The sequence below is a fragment of the Centruroides vittatus genome, unplaced genomic scaffold (assembly GCF_030686945.1).
Source record: "Centruroides vittatus isolate TY-2023 unplaced genomic scaffold, ASM3068694v2 contig_1052, whole genome shotgun sequence".
NCBI classification, from domain to species: domain Eukaryota; kingdom Metazoa; phylum Arthropoda; class Arachnida; order Scorpiones; family Buthidae; genus Centruroides; species Centruroides vittatus.
The window spans coordinates 1,521-18,424 of NW_027120681.1; the positions used below are offsets into that span (position 1 = coordinate 1,521).

The 16,904-nt window shown below is 33.0% G+C and overlaps 1 protein-coding gene across 1 annotated transcript in view; it reads left to right on the forward strand.

The window, feature by feature from the left end:
• LOC136971685 (protein NipSnap homolog 3B-like) overlaps positions 1 to 16,904 on the forward strand; it is a 27,928-nt gene continuing 11,024 nt past the window's right edge. Inside the window, exons 1-4 of the mRNA XM_067266163.1 lie at positions 1 to 73; positions 4,091 to 4,379; positions 11,028 to 11,186; positions 14,566 to 14,721. Coding sequence (XP_067122264.1) covers positions 50 to 73; positions 4,091 to 4,379; positions 11,028 to 11,186; positions 14,566 to 14,721 — 628 coding nt within the window. The 5' untranslated portion in view covers positions 1 to 49. The remainder of the gene's footprint in view (positions 74 to 4,090; positions 4,380 to 11,027; positions 11,187 to 14,565; positions 14,722 to 16,904) is intronic.

Sequence of the window (16,904 nt, forward strand, 5' to 3'; positions counted from 1 at the left end):
CACGTGGTATAGTTTCCTCTCCGGATCTTCGGTTCAGAAGAGGAACACGATGTTTAATAGAATTACTAAACTCGTAAATTTCATCCTCGTATCTATTTGATTTATTTATAATTTTTAAAAATTGATTTAATAGTAATGGTTATTAGGCTATTTAAATAATAGCATACAATAAATAAAAAAAAGTTTTAATTAAATCATCGATATCGAAAGTTTCAAATTTTGACACGTGATTTGATTTTTTTAAAGTTTTAGTTGTATTAATATTAAATATTGCATATATATTAATATTAATTGCGTTGATATTATATATGCAAATTTTAATTCTACCCTTATATTAAATATGTATTATTCATTAAATCCATGTATATGATATAATATTGATTTTCGTTTTTTATATCTTATAAACATTGGATGAATTGCTTAAACCTATATTACTATGCTTACTTTGCTGTTATATGGTTACTAATCACTTGCAATTTTTGTGAATTTCTTTATTTAAAGAATAATATTCGCAAAGTCCCAGATAGAAACCTTTTACAGTGTTGTATACGACAGAGAACCAACTAACGTTTTTGGCCTTTACCAAGGTCTTCTTTGGGTCGAGAAGTAAATGTCATCCCCCTCCAGACCGGCAGAACGATGCGCCCGAGAAATAAACATAGTATGTGTTGCGTTTCACCGCTCTGCCTGGCTCCGTTGAATTCCTCGAACAGGTACCTCCATGCATGCGCGATCAAGTCCCTGTCCTTAAAGTAGATGCAGGTGCTTTGCACGTTGGCTTTATATATCTCCCAGGCCTCCAGGTGTCGTATGTGATCGTATTGAAAGGCTTGCCAGATTAACTTAGTGCTCTGGAAGTTTGCCCGAATTTTTGGGTCGGCAACGTACGTTGCCAGGGCAGTGGTGTGCCTGTTGTTTTTAAGGTCAGCTTGATGCTTTTGTGACTGTTTCCGAAGTGAACGTACGATTGCACAAATGTAAACTAAATCCCTTCTGAACCTATCGTTCCTGATGGGGACGGAATAAACCCCAGTGGCCCTGCCAAGATTTATCCCGTCCTTAGTGTTGCGCAGCATCTCGTAAATCGTGCCGGTTCTCCTATACGTGATACTGGTGCGACAATGTTTAGCAATCTTCCTGTATAGGGAGTCCAGATGCTGACTGTAATGGACGACAGTGCACCTGTTGTCTGTAACGGGCTGTTGGGTGCCACCTGCTGTAGACCGGGCGCCCGCAATGCTGCGTGGGGGAGGATGGTTGGCATAGGCGTAGGCCAAGTTGCAAACCAAGCCTTTACTCTAGTTTAGCCATGCTCGTCAGCTATTTTTTCTATGCGTTTAAGCTTTACCATGGTGTTGTGCCTGTTGGTGTGATGTTTGTAGGTTCACCTGGTAGGGCCCTGAAGGCTGCGATTTTGTTAGAAAATGGATCAGATGAATTTGCGGGGATAAATAGTGGGATGTGGTCTAGTTTGTAGTAAACACTCGTCTCTATTTTTCCAGTGCTGAGGCGTATGCCAACATCAAGGAAATGGGCGTGCAAGTTACTAAACTGATCAAGATTTAGGGTAAGACCATACACATTGTCGTTCATGCACGCCAAAAACTCATTGACATTCACATGCACATTTCATGCTATACCTCAGTTTTTCAGTTTAACAACACCACTTACTTACAAAGATGGGGTGTACTCATGAGCAGTCCCCTATCAGGGGACCTGTGTGAGTTGGTTGTGTGGCAGGTAGAGGGGAAGGTATTGCCCAAATTCTTACCAAGCATTAGTGTGTATGGAAAATATGTTGATGACATCTTTATACTTTGGAAAACCAAACCAAATGTCAATGAGTTTTTGGTGTGCAGGAACAACAACGTGTACGGTCTTACTCTCAATCTTGATCAGTTTAGTAACTCGCACGATTTACACTCGTACAATTTTTTTGAATAAACGTTATACATAAAATATTTGAGTATTTTTTTCGGTGTGGAAGGCATTATCGTATTTTACATTAATTTTTATGGGAAAAATTGTTTTGCTTAACGAGTGTTTCGCATTACGAGTATGATTCTGAAACGAATTATATTTGTTAAGCAAGGTTCCACTGTATGGTTTTCTAAATTAATTATATGTATTTTTGAATGAACAATGAAGTTTTGTAGTATGTAAAATAAACTTATATTTATATGGTTCTGTCCGTTACTTATGTGTACAGTTTAAGGAGTAGAGAAGCGTTTGAAAAATACGTTATTGTATATGATTGGGAGGGATGGCAATTCGTTATATAGGGGAGACCGGGGCAACTTTGGCATACGGGGCAAGTTTGTCAATTAAATTTTCTTTGAAACAAAATAAAAGGAGACTCTCTTTAGAGGCTAGACAATTGAGTTTTAATGATGGCTTGTTGAGTGTGGTGTCTGTGTTGTTCTCCGACAAGCATAGTTGAAATATCAAATAAGTTGTCTGTTTCATTCAATTTCATATAATATTTTGCTTCCATTTATATAGAATTGGCATGTTTTGTTATAATTCTATAATAAAAGTTATTTTTTCTGTTAGATGGATAAAACATCAACTTATTCACATGACCAGATCATGGCTTAGTACCTTATTCTTAGGGTTTCACTTAATGTTTCTAAATCGTGACTATTGGGGCATCTTCAGCAGTGTTGCTGATCTTGTTCCTGATCGTGTTTTGCTATGGTTTGATTTGGCCACAACTAACAACTAGCAGAAGAAATAACTAGATTCCCATACAAAGCCACACTAGAAGCCAAGGCTAAAGTTAAAAAAATCAGTTACTTGCAGAAAGGCAATGGATTTGGAGAAATCGGATTGGAAGTTCACTAAAGAAAAGGGCAGAAAAGTCCTAAAAAACTGAAAAATGACGACGAAAATACTTATTGCATATATTGCAATGAACAATATGGAACTATTAGTTGATAGTCAACTAATAGAAGTGGAAAAGTGCCAAGTGTTTAATAAATAACACGGTCTTGTGTTTGATGCTCAACATATAAGAAAACACGGTTTCAAGAATACCTAAAATATGGAACTACTCGGAAAAAGTGGATTATCTGCTGCAAGTGTGAACTGTGGACTCATGTTGCTGTACAGATGTGGAAAATGAGTGGTTCAATTTATTTGCGATATGTGTAGGGCATAAACAATTTGTTGTTAAGCATATTTCATTTCTTCTGTTTGTTTGAGTTCACTAATTCATTTAACTTTATATTGCTTTTAACTTACATTAGAATGTTTTCATTTATTATCTGTTTGATTTTTTTCATAATTAATTTTTGTTTACATTTTCTTTACTTAAATATGCCTTTGATCTTGTATTTTGTTGTTATAATATTAAATAGGTCTTTAGAAGAGTATTTCTTTGTTTTAATAGTCAATTCCAATGTACACATTGTTAATAACACAAATTTATATACCTCCCTACCTTGCTCCATTACTGTTGCGGAAGTTGCCCCTGGTATGGGGGCATCTTCGGCAATCGCTATCTCTTTATAAAGTTATTATTATTATGATTATTTTTATTTCCAAACTGATTTTAACCAGTTCTATGGTAAGGTTACATTCTGGTAGACAATAAACAACGCTGTTATTTCAGTTTACAGCAGTATTTATTACACAAAATTTAACTTATTCTTAACATGCCGAAGTTGCCTCATTCTCCCCTACATGGACTTTTTTAGTTGTATTAGGAATGTATTAATCTGTTCTTATAAATCTACTTACCAGTTTCAGTTAGAAAGTATTTGCAGAAGTTTTTTTTTAAATCATTTCTTCAATGTCAGACAAGGCATGAATTCTGTACAATTAAAGGGGAAGGAAGAGGTTTGCCAAAAGTATATCATTGTACAAAAAGAGGGAATATGTCAAAAGTGTGTCAAAAACTATACATGTAATTAATGGACAACTCTATAACTTCCATATGGAAATTAATATTTAAAGATTATTATGGTTTCATATTTACACTTTAATATAAAATTAAAATTAATTTAATATGATTTAATTATTTAACAAAAAATTTATTAATTATTATTAAAATTATTAAACAAATTTAAAAAATTTTTTATTTCAACAGTTTCTGCAAACTCGCATTAATATCTATCAGAACTTAAATATTTGTAAATTAAGTAATGGAAATATCGTTCCACCTTTACAAAAGTATGGAAATATTAAAGAAGATTCTACTGTTCCGCAAGGGAAAATTTATGAATTAAGAACCTACACGCTCTATCCAAAAAATACTAAAGATTTTGTTAAAATGACTGAAGAATTAATGCACTTAAGAATGAGCCATTCAAAATTAGCAGGCTTTTGGACATCAGAATTAGGTGGTATGAATGAAGTGGTTCATATTTGGGAATATGGTAAGTTTAATAATATATATATAGATAAATTGAAAATAAAATTAGTAAATTTAAAAGATAATAGCGAGGTTGAGGCCGAATTTTTAAGCGCGAAAACGTGTACATCGGACGTTCCGCACCGCTTTCCTGTAAACGTAGAAGTTTGACAATGACATTTGGAAAGTCAGTGGAATCATGCTCGACATTCCAAGTGCCATTGTCAAACTTCTAGGCTTACAGGAAAGCGGTGCGGAACGTCTGATGTACACGTTTTCGCATTTAAAACTTCAACCTCAACCTCGCTAATATATAAGTTATCTAATACTAAAATCAATTGTCTCCAAAAATATTTAAAAAAATCTTTTGGGTTACATTTCAGGCTTGGTTTTTTATATGATTAAAAATGTTTTTTGTATTAAAGATACAATCATCTAAAAACAAACTGTTTTACATTATCTAAATTAAGTTTGTCCAAGTATTACTTTATATCATTTCAGTTTGCGTAACAGATGCTGGACCTACTCGTGTTAATCAGGTTTCTTTTTTTATATAAGTTGTAGTTTGTATTATGGCAAAGTTTTGATGGCACATCTTTGCCATCAATTTAATAGATGGCAAAGATGTGCCATCTATTAAATTGATATAAAAAACTTTTTCCTTCTTGATGGTACTTTTATAAACAGTTATGGTACAAAACAACCAAAATTTTCTTTTGTATCATATAATTCTACAATTGCATCATTGTGGTATGTTTAGCAATAACTGCTACAAAATCTATTTAGCAAATTCATTGGCAAAATTTATCAAGAAAGAGTTAATTTAACTAAAGAATCTACTTTTAAGAGTAATGTGAAAAAAATTGCTGATGCCGTATTGGTAAACCACCCCTATGTTACGTTAAGGAGTAGGGTCTCTCGCTGTTGTTTTTGTCAGGATGACGCAAGAGGATGGAACTGTATGGGAGTAGTGGTGGCAGACACTGAGACTTACACTGTTTACTGGTTTGAATCGTATTTATTGTAACAAAATATGCTGTCATCCAACAATTATTTCAAACAAAAGTGGAAGGAAAACAAAGTCTGAACTCCAACTTTAGTCCACTGTGGTGAGGGATAGAGGTGAGCAAGGAAATCAAATTGTTCCATCTCTGAGAGATGGTCAACCCCAGATACTGTCAGGTCTTCTTGTGGGAGATACGACCACATAGAGATGCTCAGTCACTTTTGTAAGAAAAAACTGGATTTCTTTTGCAGGGCTTAAAGTGACTCTCTTTTTTAGCTTTTTTAGCTTTTTTTCATAGCTCCTCTCTTTTTTAGCTTTTTCTGAGAAAAACTCACTTTTTTAGCTTTTTTCACTTCCCATGTGAAATTTTTTTTTCGTAAATGCGCTCAGGAGCGAAATAGCGACCAGCACGTTCCCATATGCCTTATGGACCGTGCGCGACATGATAAGGCACTGTCGTATACACATGTAGTGTACTACATTTATATAAACTAACAAAACGAGGAGCTTCCCAAAGCTTGATACTCTGCACATGCTGTAGGAATTTGCACGTGGGTTCTCCTTGCTTGTATCCTTGTGAAATACCGATCTTCGCGGCACTTCGATATAATCACGCTGCATTAAGACATAAGTACACTTCTAGTTCAGCGTTAAGAGTGATTTTTATACAGCATTATTTTTAGCATTTGTATTTATTTAAGTGCAGTGGACAAAAGAAAGAAATAGATTTTATTTAATACTAACAGTAGAAACTCATGTTTTAGCAACAGAAAATCGTATAGAACCCAATACTTTCTGAAGTACGTTGCTAAGCAAACTTCTTCCCAACCGCCTGCTATTCTTTAGCTTAAATGATGACATTACTCGTTTTTGACTACCGTAGAAAAACCAAAAATAATAATTGTTGAACGATAATAAATTTGATTTCTACTGTTATTATTAAATAAAACGTTGTAAGACACTCGTTTCAAAGCTTGTATCTTTCTAGCACTCTGTAAAATTAAAGATCGAGCGAATCTCGTGCCAGGAAATACAAGATTTTAAACTAATATCCTAAATATTAATAACTTCTGTAGAGACAATCTTTAGACAAAGACAAAAGTTTGGTTTTAAGTGGGTGCTTATATATTTGGCATGCACCACGGTTTTCTGTATTCTAACGGTGTTCTTTATTTTCCATTTCGACAGAAACTATAAAACTCATCACGCACGTGCGCATTCGAACAGCTGTAGTCAATCCGGCACCAAATTAAAAAATTAATTTGCAAATATTTAGCGTCGAAAAACCACTATTTTCACTTCAATCTAGCTTTTCGATATGCTTCTAGTCGAACTCAGTCAAAAAATTAATTTAATTATAATTTATTGAAGATTTTAATTTTTTAATATTAGAAAGTAATTAGCATAAATTACATGCTGTCATGTCTCATCTTTGCTCCCGTTCAAGTTTATTGTCCTATACATGCGCCGATGTTTGTTTTTACTTCTGCTGGGGTTTTATTTCAACTTCGACCATTTGGTTACGCAAAGTGGGGAGATGGGCGTCACGTGATTGCATACCTGACTTTTTACAAGTTTCCTTACCTCGAAAGAAACTTATATTTTTTCTCAATTTTAATTATTATTAACTAACTTTTTTGATGGATTCTTATATCCTTGTATTATCTAAAGTTGCAGATATAAATGCGTAAAACTTTATTTAAAAAATTGTTTTTCTTATATTTTAAAATTCAAAAATAAATTAAATATCGGAAATGCTAAACTATAAGTACAGTGTGTTTTACATTATCATTGCGAACAGATACAGCCAATTATTTTATAAACGTATTTATTATTTTAATTTTTATAAATTATTTAATTTGATGCAATGTGATCAATTAATTACTGTGGTGCATTAACATGGGCGTAACCAGGAAGGGGCATGGGTGGGCTCGCCCCCCCCAGTTAACCTGGTGCCCCTCCCCAGAAAATTCTTCTTCTTTTTCTTATTCAATTTACTATGGAGATTATAGCCTTTGCACCTCTTTCTCCGATCGATGTTGCCAGTTGCTAAGCGAAACGGCTAGTGAAACTAATGTAGCGCTCCAGCGCCGCTACGTGTTGACTAGGAGTGATGGAGGCCGGCGGCCAGTAGACAGGTGTCAGCGTGCGCACCAGAGACATGTTTAGGGTCATCGTGTTGCCTAGGTCCTTGTGGGCTATAGTGTGTTTGGGGCAATGTAGCCAGTAATGAAGTGTAGTTTCCGCTGCGCCACAATGGGGGCACCCCAGGGAGTCGTGTAGATGCCATGAGTAAAGGAAAGCACGTAACGGGGCCGTCTCGGTTAGGAGCCGGGCCAAAAGCGTCTCTGCGTGGCGAGATGACGTGCAACTGTACCTCCAGGGGGCGAAAGGGCATAGGTGGTCCTGGCCTTTGTTGCGGAGCACTGCTGACCAGGAATCCGTCAGGGTGCCGATGGTGGTGTCCTGCAAAGCCCAGGTGAGGTTGCATGGCATGAGGGGTTTCCAGATGGAGCCACAGAGCGGGTCCCCAGAAAATTACAGCCTCTAGGCCCCCCATAACAAACTCTGGCTACACCAATGCGCGTTAATTAATATGGAGGCGAGACTCGATTCAATTACTTTTTCATTTCAGACGTTAATTACAGTGTTATTTTAATGTAATTTTATACATAATGTATGTTTATTATAATTAATAAATCTATATAAGAATAATATCTGTGTCTAATAAAACAAAGCGATTATAAAAATAAAAAGCGTGCGTTCCATCTCGATCTTTTGTAAGCGAAATTTTATGATTTTAATTTTTAAAAAATGAGATTTTTATTTATAATTTCTGTAATTTGTTCTATAAGAGCAAAAAACTAAACTTATCAAATATCAACTCTCTGTAAATAATTTCATCATTTACTTATTAATGTCAGATTTGTTAAATTTCATGGGATTGTATTATTTTTCAACTTCAGGGTAGTAGAAAGCTTTGTATATTTTCTCCCATAAAAGTAATAGACTCTGCCGGTTCCCCACTGTGAAGGACAACAAACTGCTAAATGTTTAATTACATTGTTTTCATAAACTCTCTTCTCTGTCAGTTGTGGGTCGAATGACTAACAAATTGTTTTATTGTATTCAGGGGAATAGATTTGTGAGACTAGTATTACCAGTAATGAATTCTGTAATTTTATTTTTAATCATTTAAAAAATATTGATAAAATTACCAAATAAATGATTGGGTCACCATTACTAGTGGTATTGCTATATAACAGACATGGACAAATGCGACTCTGAGAGCCGCATGCGGTCTTGGAGTCGCATTTTTGAGTTTTATGTGGCTCTTGCCGAAAGTGTTAATTTCTGCCTTTTATTATTATTTTTACAGTTTTATTTCCACAGATTTTCCTTTTCCAGATTTTCCTTTTTCAAGGCACAAATTTTGCTGCAACTTGATGTATGTTCAATATTTCTGTTAAAATATCATGGCACAACCCTATTTAGATTCCAACCTCTTCTGCAATTTTGTGAAAATATGTTTATTAAAAAAATTCAATACTTGTTTTATATTATATAATAAAATCAAGGTACAGAACTGCAGTACAGAGTAAAAAAGTACAGAACTGCGGCTCCCATGCATTTTGCAAAACCTACATTTCGGCTCCCACTGAACTTTTGCTTGCCCACCCCTGCTATATAATGAACATGCAACCCACTGATTCTGCCAGAAGTTGTTTTTTTTCTTCTTTAATTACATTTTTTTTATGAAGAAATCAAAAAATGTACCTTGAAATAAATGGCATTTGAAATTTGGCATGTTATATGGAAACACATTCTGGTAGTTATGTTACTATTCCATTTGCTTTGCTGTGTAATGGTGGGAATTCTGTACGGGGCACATGAAAACTTAATGCAGGCCTGTTCTGGCTTAATGCAGTCTTACTGGTCACTTTTCTGGAGTATAAACTCAGCCTAACTATTTTCATATTTAATCTTATCAGTCCACTTAATAATCAATCTAATATCATACGCAATGTTATTGATACAAAATATGTGTGCGTTTGTGTGTTTTTTTAATAATGCCTGTTTTCATTAATTTTAAGACTATTAGCTTTTTTAGCTTTTTTTCAGTGTGAACTCTTTTTTCTCACTTTTTTTTATTGCCATGACTGCTTTAAGCCCTGCTTTTGGGCTTGTAAGCCATATGTGAAGGACCTTGATAATATGGATTTTTATAAAATTCTTCCCAAAATTCAGACAGATTAGTTGTAGTCTGCCTCTTCTCCCTTAACAATTGGTCCCTGTCTTGTTGCTAAGAACTGAACTGGGTCATGGAGATGAAGATCCTATCCATTCTGATAAGGATCCAACTCTCTCCAAAGGTTTCAGTTACACTTCTGCAAACAATAGGCTGTAAATTAGAGAAAATGGTGTTTCTTTTTCCCTTTTGGAGAGGATGCAGCTGTGTCTACAAGATTCTGAGCTACCCTTCCTCCAAGAAAGTATTTTCTTTTTCAATTCTGACCAGATATTATGTAACAAGCAAAGTTTTATATCAACATCACTTTCCTTTCCCTATCTAAACATCAAACAAGAAATGTGACATATAGCACCAAATTTCTTCATCTTCACAAGTGTCAAACAGGAATTATAACATTCGAATCTAAGCATTAGTTTGATCATATTCCCTCCATCGTCGAGTGTGAGTGGACCTCACAGTGACATAGATGACATAGATAGAAGAAATGAGTAATGAAAGAGTTAATGCAATTGAATTTACAAACTGCAAATTAGAAACAATTTGAAAAAATCCTTAAAAAACCAACATTAAACTTTAAAATCAATTTCAAAAACCTTGAGTTTGATCAATGAAACCATTTACAGTTCTACAGAGGTATTTTTAATGGAAAGTTTTTCTTGCTTTTAGAAGAGTGCATTCTACAAAAGCTATAAATTGTGAACACATATTTTGATGGAATGATTTTCAATCCTTATTTCATCTTTGTTGGACCACTTTATTGATTGGTATTGTCTTTTTTGAAGAATATTTTTTTGCCGTTTTTTAAATCACAAAACAACTCTGGTCCCTCCATTGACAAATTTTCATAATTGAATGTTGCTCCAAGGAACTTTTCTGATAAACTGTTGGCTTTTGCCATAGAACCCTGTACTAACAAAAACAAAATTGGGAAAAGTGATTCCTTTGCGACATTTAAGAAATCTGTGAAAGCTGGTATAGCAAGAAAAACAATAGATTATGAATACTCTTTATGAATGAAAAAGAAGTTTAAAAGTAACATGATTAAACTCTTCTCTAACTGCACTTACAAACAACCAAACCTTAAAAACCTTTAATATGCAGTCTTTTTATTAAATCTTCTAATGCTTTCCTGTTAAAGATTTAATAATTTACAATGTTTTAAAATATTTTTTCTGGAAAATTGTATTTTGATTTGCGTCATTTCATACTGCATCATGTTCTATAAGAACACAATGTTGATACAAAACCTGGGTGTATTAATTCCATTCTAAATATCATGAAATTAACTTAATTATGCAAGTAATGTTCTCTTTTGTTCTCTTAAGAAATATTTCAGGATGGAGATAGTTGTTTTCAGAATTAGACAACATATTGAAGCAATTATTGAAATAAATTAATTTTCTTTTGCTATGTAGACAATTACGCCCATCGTACAAAAGTAAGAAAAGCACTAGCTGAAGACGAGAGATGGCAAAATGAATTTATAAAGAAAGCTGCTCCAATGTGGATGGATCAAAAAAATTCTATTATGATGTTATTGCCATGGAGCCAATTAATTACACCATCACAAAAAGGTAAATTAGTTAGCTAAATTTATATATTAATAGTAATAGCTAAAAGAAAGTACAGTAGCTACTTGTTATATCATGCATGTTGGAAGACTTACAGGTTACTTTCAGATTGGACCTTAGGCAATTGTAATTATCTACTTTGTCTAAGTCTGACTCTGGCCCTGTTGAGGAATAAGCTGAAACACACCTTAAATAATAGTAAAAAATATGTAGAAGAAATTAAAATGTAGTCACTTTTTATCATATTCAATCATCAGGAAAAACAGTCTTTCACTACGGAGACAACTTTTATTAGAGGCTACGCCTCTGCAAAAATATGCGAAGCAGTTTAAAAAGTTCACCGATGACAAGCCAATAATTAAAAATATAGTTTCAATTAAATATGGCTGACAATATTTACGACAGAAAAAATACATAATAAAGACATTTTAGTTTAATTTAAAATGGCAGGTGGTATATTTACAATATAAAGAAAATACAGAAGATACAAAAACATCTTTACTTCCTCCCTTTCCAACCACCAGGAACTAACAAACAGTCTTCCTTCTCAGAGATGACCTTTTATTTTAGACTACAACTCTGGAGTAGTAAGACTGTTTGTTAGTTCCTGGTGATTGGAAAAGGGAAAAGTGAAGACATTTTTGTATCTTCTATATTTTCTTTATACATTTTTGTTTTATTGTGTATTTTTTACTTTGTAAATATTGTCAGCCACTTTTAATTGACACCTTAAATAAATTTATACGAGCATAGAAAAATTGTCAGATTGAGAAAACCTTGTTATCAAATTCCCAATTGGCTTGAAGTATTTTCAGATCTACAAGCATTGCCCACACGTTTCTCGTCCATCACTAAAAATGCATCTGGTCTTCCACATAACGGAAGCCCTTTTCCAAGTTGGCACCTACTAAAAATGAAAACAACCATATGTCATGTGGCTGTTGGTGTCAAATCATATGTAGAATGGATGCTCTGTCTCTCTCGGATTAGTTTTACAGCATGATATGTCCATTACTATATTCAAATGTCTGCTGTGCAAAACAATATGAAGGGTGTATATCAGAAAAAAATTGGAGAATTGGTTTGTAAAATGAACCAATTCTGATATGTTGGGAACATTCTGATAAGCTGATGTATTGACATTGGATCAGTATTGGTTATCATTTCTAATATAAAGCAATTTATCTTTTCTTATTTGTGATTGATTTAACTTTTTCTAATTATAAATGTAATCTGTAACTTTTACTGAACACATTTTTTTCTCTCTCTCTTTTTCTAGATTTTCTTTATTGAGATTAAATACAAATTATACAAAATCATTTTTAGCATTATTTATCATGAGTTATTCTACCAATGTTGTAACTATCTTTTCCATATTGTCAATTTAATTTAATTTAATCTAGATCTTGAAAATATTCTGATATTTGTTTTGTCAAAACCGTGTCTTTTTTTCTTGTTTTGTTTGGTGTCACGACTTGGTGAATTTATACACTTGGCAAATTCATCTATTTAATCCATAATCTTTACAGAGACGTGTTTCGGGCTTTCGCCCCTTTTCAGTCTGTTACGTAATATACGTGTGTTGCATCTGGTGGGCATCTGTCCAGCACCTTCCGCACTATGTCTTCCCACTTACATTCCCCTCCCTGCTAACTCGACTGCTTCCCCCGCATGTCTCACATCATGTAACTTCTCCCTCCCAGAATGCTGCACACAGTCACACCTACAACTGTATAAATATACTTTTTATGATATTCTATTTAATAGTTGTAATCAGCTTTTATGAATTTTGATGCTTAGGTTCTTGTTAATATTATTTTTGTCTGTAGTAATTTCGTAGCTTTCTTTAAGTTTTCTTTCGTACCAATTTTTTTTGTATATTACATAACAGACTGAAGAGGGGCGAAGGCCTGAAATGCATCTCTGCAAAGATTATGGATTAAATAGATGAATTTGCCAAGTGTCTATAAATTCACCAAGTAGTGACACCAAACAAAATAAAAAATATTTTGATATTGTTATATATTTAACTCATTTTTCATCTTTATCTACATATATTCTTTTATTAAATGTTTAGAAAGTATTTAGTAATAATGAAAGGACACTCATAAATTTGTCATGTAATCTTGAACTTAGATATTGTTTACTGAGAAACTAGTTTTGGAGTGAAATATTTATATTTCATGTTAAACCTAAAGTAAGAAATAGTTACTTTAGTACAGTGATTCCTGACGTTTTTTCAGTTGGTGAATCTCTTTTGAAGTTAGAAAAAATTTTTGAACTCTTAAGAAGGAGGACATCATCTCATCTGAAAATCCGTTATCATTGCCAAACTTTTACTAAGGAAATCCGTAGAGAAATTCTTTGGGTTCTTTGTTTTCAGAATCACTATTTTCCAGTTCTATATGAATTCCTTGTTCTGTCAGTTCTTGAAGGTCATCGTTGGTAAGGCTCTCATCAGAAATCTTCAGTAACTCCTCAATATCCTTCTCATCTACATCTCCTAGTCTTGCTGCATCGATTAGGTCAACAATTTGGTCAATGATCGGCTCTTCTCGTGAGAGTCCTTGGATACCTCCAGCCATATCTTCTTCCACACTCCGTTTATGCATTTATCAGTTAATTCTTGTCAAGCAAAGTTGATATTGCCTATGGCATCCGTGATGTCATATTTTTTCCAATATTGCACCAAACAAACATAAATTTAAGTAAAGTACAGTGTTACAACGAATTGCCATCTCTTGCTGATTGGTTCGTGTTCGGGAATAATTGTATTATATACGAATCAATGAAATGCCATGATAATTTGAATCAGTGTAAATTTTGAGCGTTTTTTAGGCTTCAAGCATTCAGTGTTATAGTGAATCAGCGTTAATCGAGGAAGCGCTAAAGGAGGTCTTGCTGTATTTTACTTATATTTTATTCTCTGCTATGTTTGTATGTAGCTAGTATAGATTTTTATTATATTTTGTTATGATTGCAATTTTTGTGGCTTTTGGTCTGTGATATTGTAGACCACAAGTTAGGAATCATTACTTATCATTAGTGCATAATATATTTCAAATGTTTTACACATTTTAGTTTGTAAATACAATAAAAAAAGAAATTTAATGGTTATTAATATATTAAAATTATAATATATAAATGAATTAAACAAATAAAATGCTTCTAATTTTAGTAAGTCAACTTTTCTTAATTAAAAATTAATTTATAAAAGTTGGTTTCCTGAAATTAACTGCAGTTTATATACTTACAAAGATGGTGCCAAGTTTTATAACCTGTTACGATAAAAATTTTGAACATCTTAAACAACAGATTAAACGTAGATTTTTTTTTTCTTGTTTATAATATTTAACTTTTAATTTTTTCCTTTTTATTTCAGGAATCTATGAAATGCAAATATTCAATATGAACAGTCATGCTGCTATTTGGACCAATCGTTTGAAAGCTGCTATTGAATTACAAACTTCTTTTGTAGAAGAACATAAATCTGTCTTAATTGGTGCTTTTTTGACAATCTTTGGATATCATAATACTGGTAAATTTATTGTATTACAGCTGAACCATGTTTATATGTTTCTCAGTTGTATGGTTTTTGCAAATAATACATAACATGAATCTGTTTCTGACAAAGTTTCCCGTTTAGCAAATTGCATCACCAATCCAACACATTAAAAATTTTTTACTCTTTCCATGTTTTGTAGTAAGAACCAATTTCACTATGGATATAAAAATTGCTTTCCAGTTTCTCATTCATTTTCACTACTCACTGTCAGAGTGAGATAATCTTTAGGATGACTTTATTCTTTCATGTGACCAGAGTTTCAGCAGGAGGAGATAACGGACTGACAAGTCCATGAAAACAAAAAAATAAACAAAAGTTGATCGATTTTTTAAAAATACATGATTTAATTTCACACTGTTTACTTTTCATTTTATATGTTGTTCAAATGTATTATACGAAGGTAGATCAAATATAAATGGGATTTTCATTCCTGAGCAACTAAGGTTGGCAGTACAGAGCCTGCGCGTCTAGTCTGATTGGGTAGGGTCATTAGGAGTGGGGAATGCCGGTCGTTTCATGCTTTCAACCAATTCATCAGTAGTGCCCAAAATGTCGGAGAAACAGGTACACCCCTCTGTTGCGCAACGCATAATCATACAATTTCTTGCTTGTGAAGAAGTCAACATGACAGCACAGTTTGGGGATCAAACACTGTCAAGGATCCGTGTGTTTGCCTGGCATAAAAAGTTTGAGGAAGGACGGACACGAGTGGAAAACAGAAACACGATCACCGTCCTTGGACCAGCATCACAAGCGAAAACATTCGAACAGTTCAAGACATTATTGAAGAGGAGAGACAAATTGGAGTTTGCAAAATTGCAGAGAAGGTTGGAATAAGTTACGGAAGCTGTCAAGTGATCGAAATGTCATTCTCCTCTATGACAATGCCATGCCCCATACTGCATCTCTAACAGTCTCAAAACTTAACAAAATGCACTGGACTGCACTTGATCATCCTCCCTACAGCCTGGACCTATTGCCCTGCAATTTTCATTTGTTTGGGCTGCTTAAAGAAGCTATAGGAGGGCAGCGATTCAAAGATGATGCAGGAGTGGAGGAATTCGTACACAATTGGCTCCCGATGCAACCAACTTCATTCTACGATACTGGAATAAGAAACCTTTCTTCTTGCTGGGAAAAATGTATTTCTATAGTAGGAAGCTACATATAAAAATAAATCGTAATGTTTTTTATTTTTTAATAAATAATTTTAAAACATAAAATAAATCCCGTTTATATTTGATCCACCCTCGTGCATATAGTATCAATAAATTGAAAATTTTTTGTTAAGAAAATTCAGTTTTTTAGTGTTAATTTGAGACATGCCTTCCTGTGTGATGACTATATTCACTCTAAAAGCAAGTCAAAAATAGTTTCATTTGTACATTTTCTCACTAGTAAGATATATTTGTTAGTTCCCTTGAAAAACATATAAACAAGATTTGACTGTAATTAGTATTTAAAATTAGTGTTAAATAACTATATAGTATTTAAACAATTGATTTATAAGTTTTGATAATTACATAGTATAAATAAATTAATGTAAAGTAAATATGTAATATATTTAACGAATTGTTAATATTTTAAATTATATGTTATATGACAAATATTTCATTTATTTGATATTCAAATTTCAATTAATTGAAGATTTTGAATGATTTAATTTAATCTCTATAACTATATAATAACTTGATATTTACCGTATTTTACGGACTATAAGACGCTATGGACTATAAGATGCACCTGAATTTTGGAGGCAATTTTTCGAAGAAAAAAGTGCATCTTATAGTCTGTAAAATACGGTATTTTATATATTAATAAAATTATTTCTTTTTAGAGAAACTATCGAACGAAAAATGATTATAACTTTTAAAATATATTACTTGTAAAATTTTATTATTTAATGCAAAGTTTAAATTTTTTTTCTATGAAATTTATTTATTATAGTTTTTCATTTATTGAGTATGTTAGTTGTAAATAATTTAAAATAAGATGATTTTATATATAATCTTTTTGACTATTACAAAGTTATTGTGTTTTTAATTTCTATTGGAAAATTTGGCTGACTTCTCTACCAAGCAGCAGATTAATGACTTCATTACTCTCTTTCAGAGAGTAATCAACTAATTGTAGGTGAATGACCCAAACAAGTATTC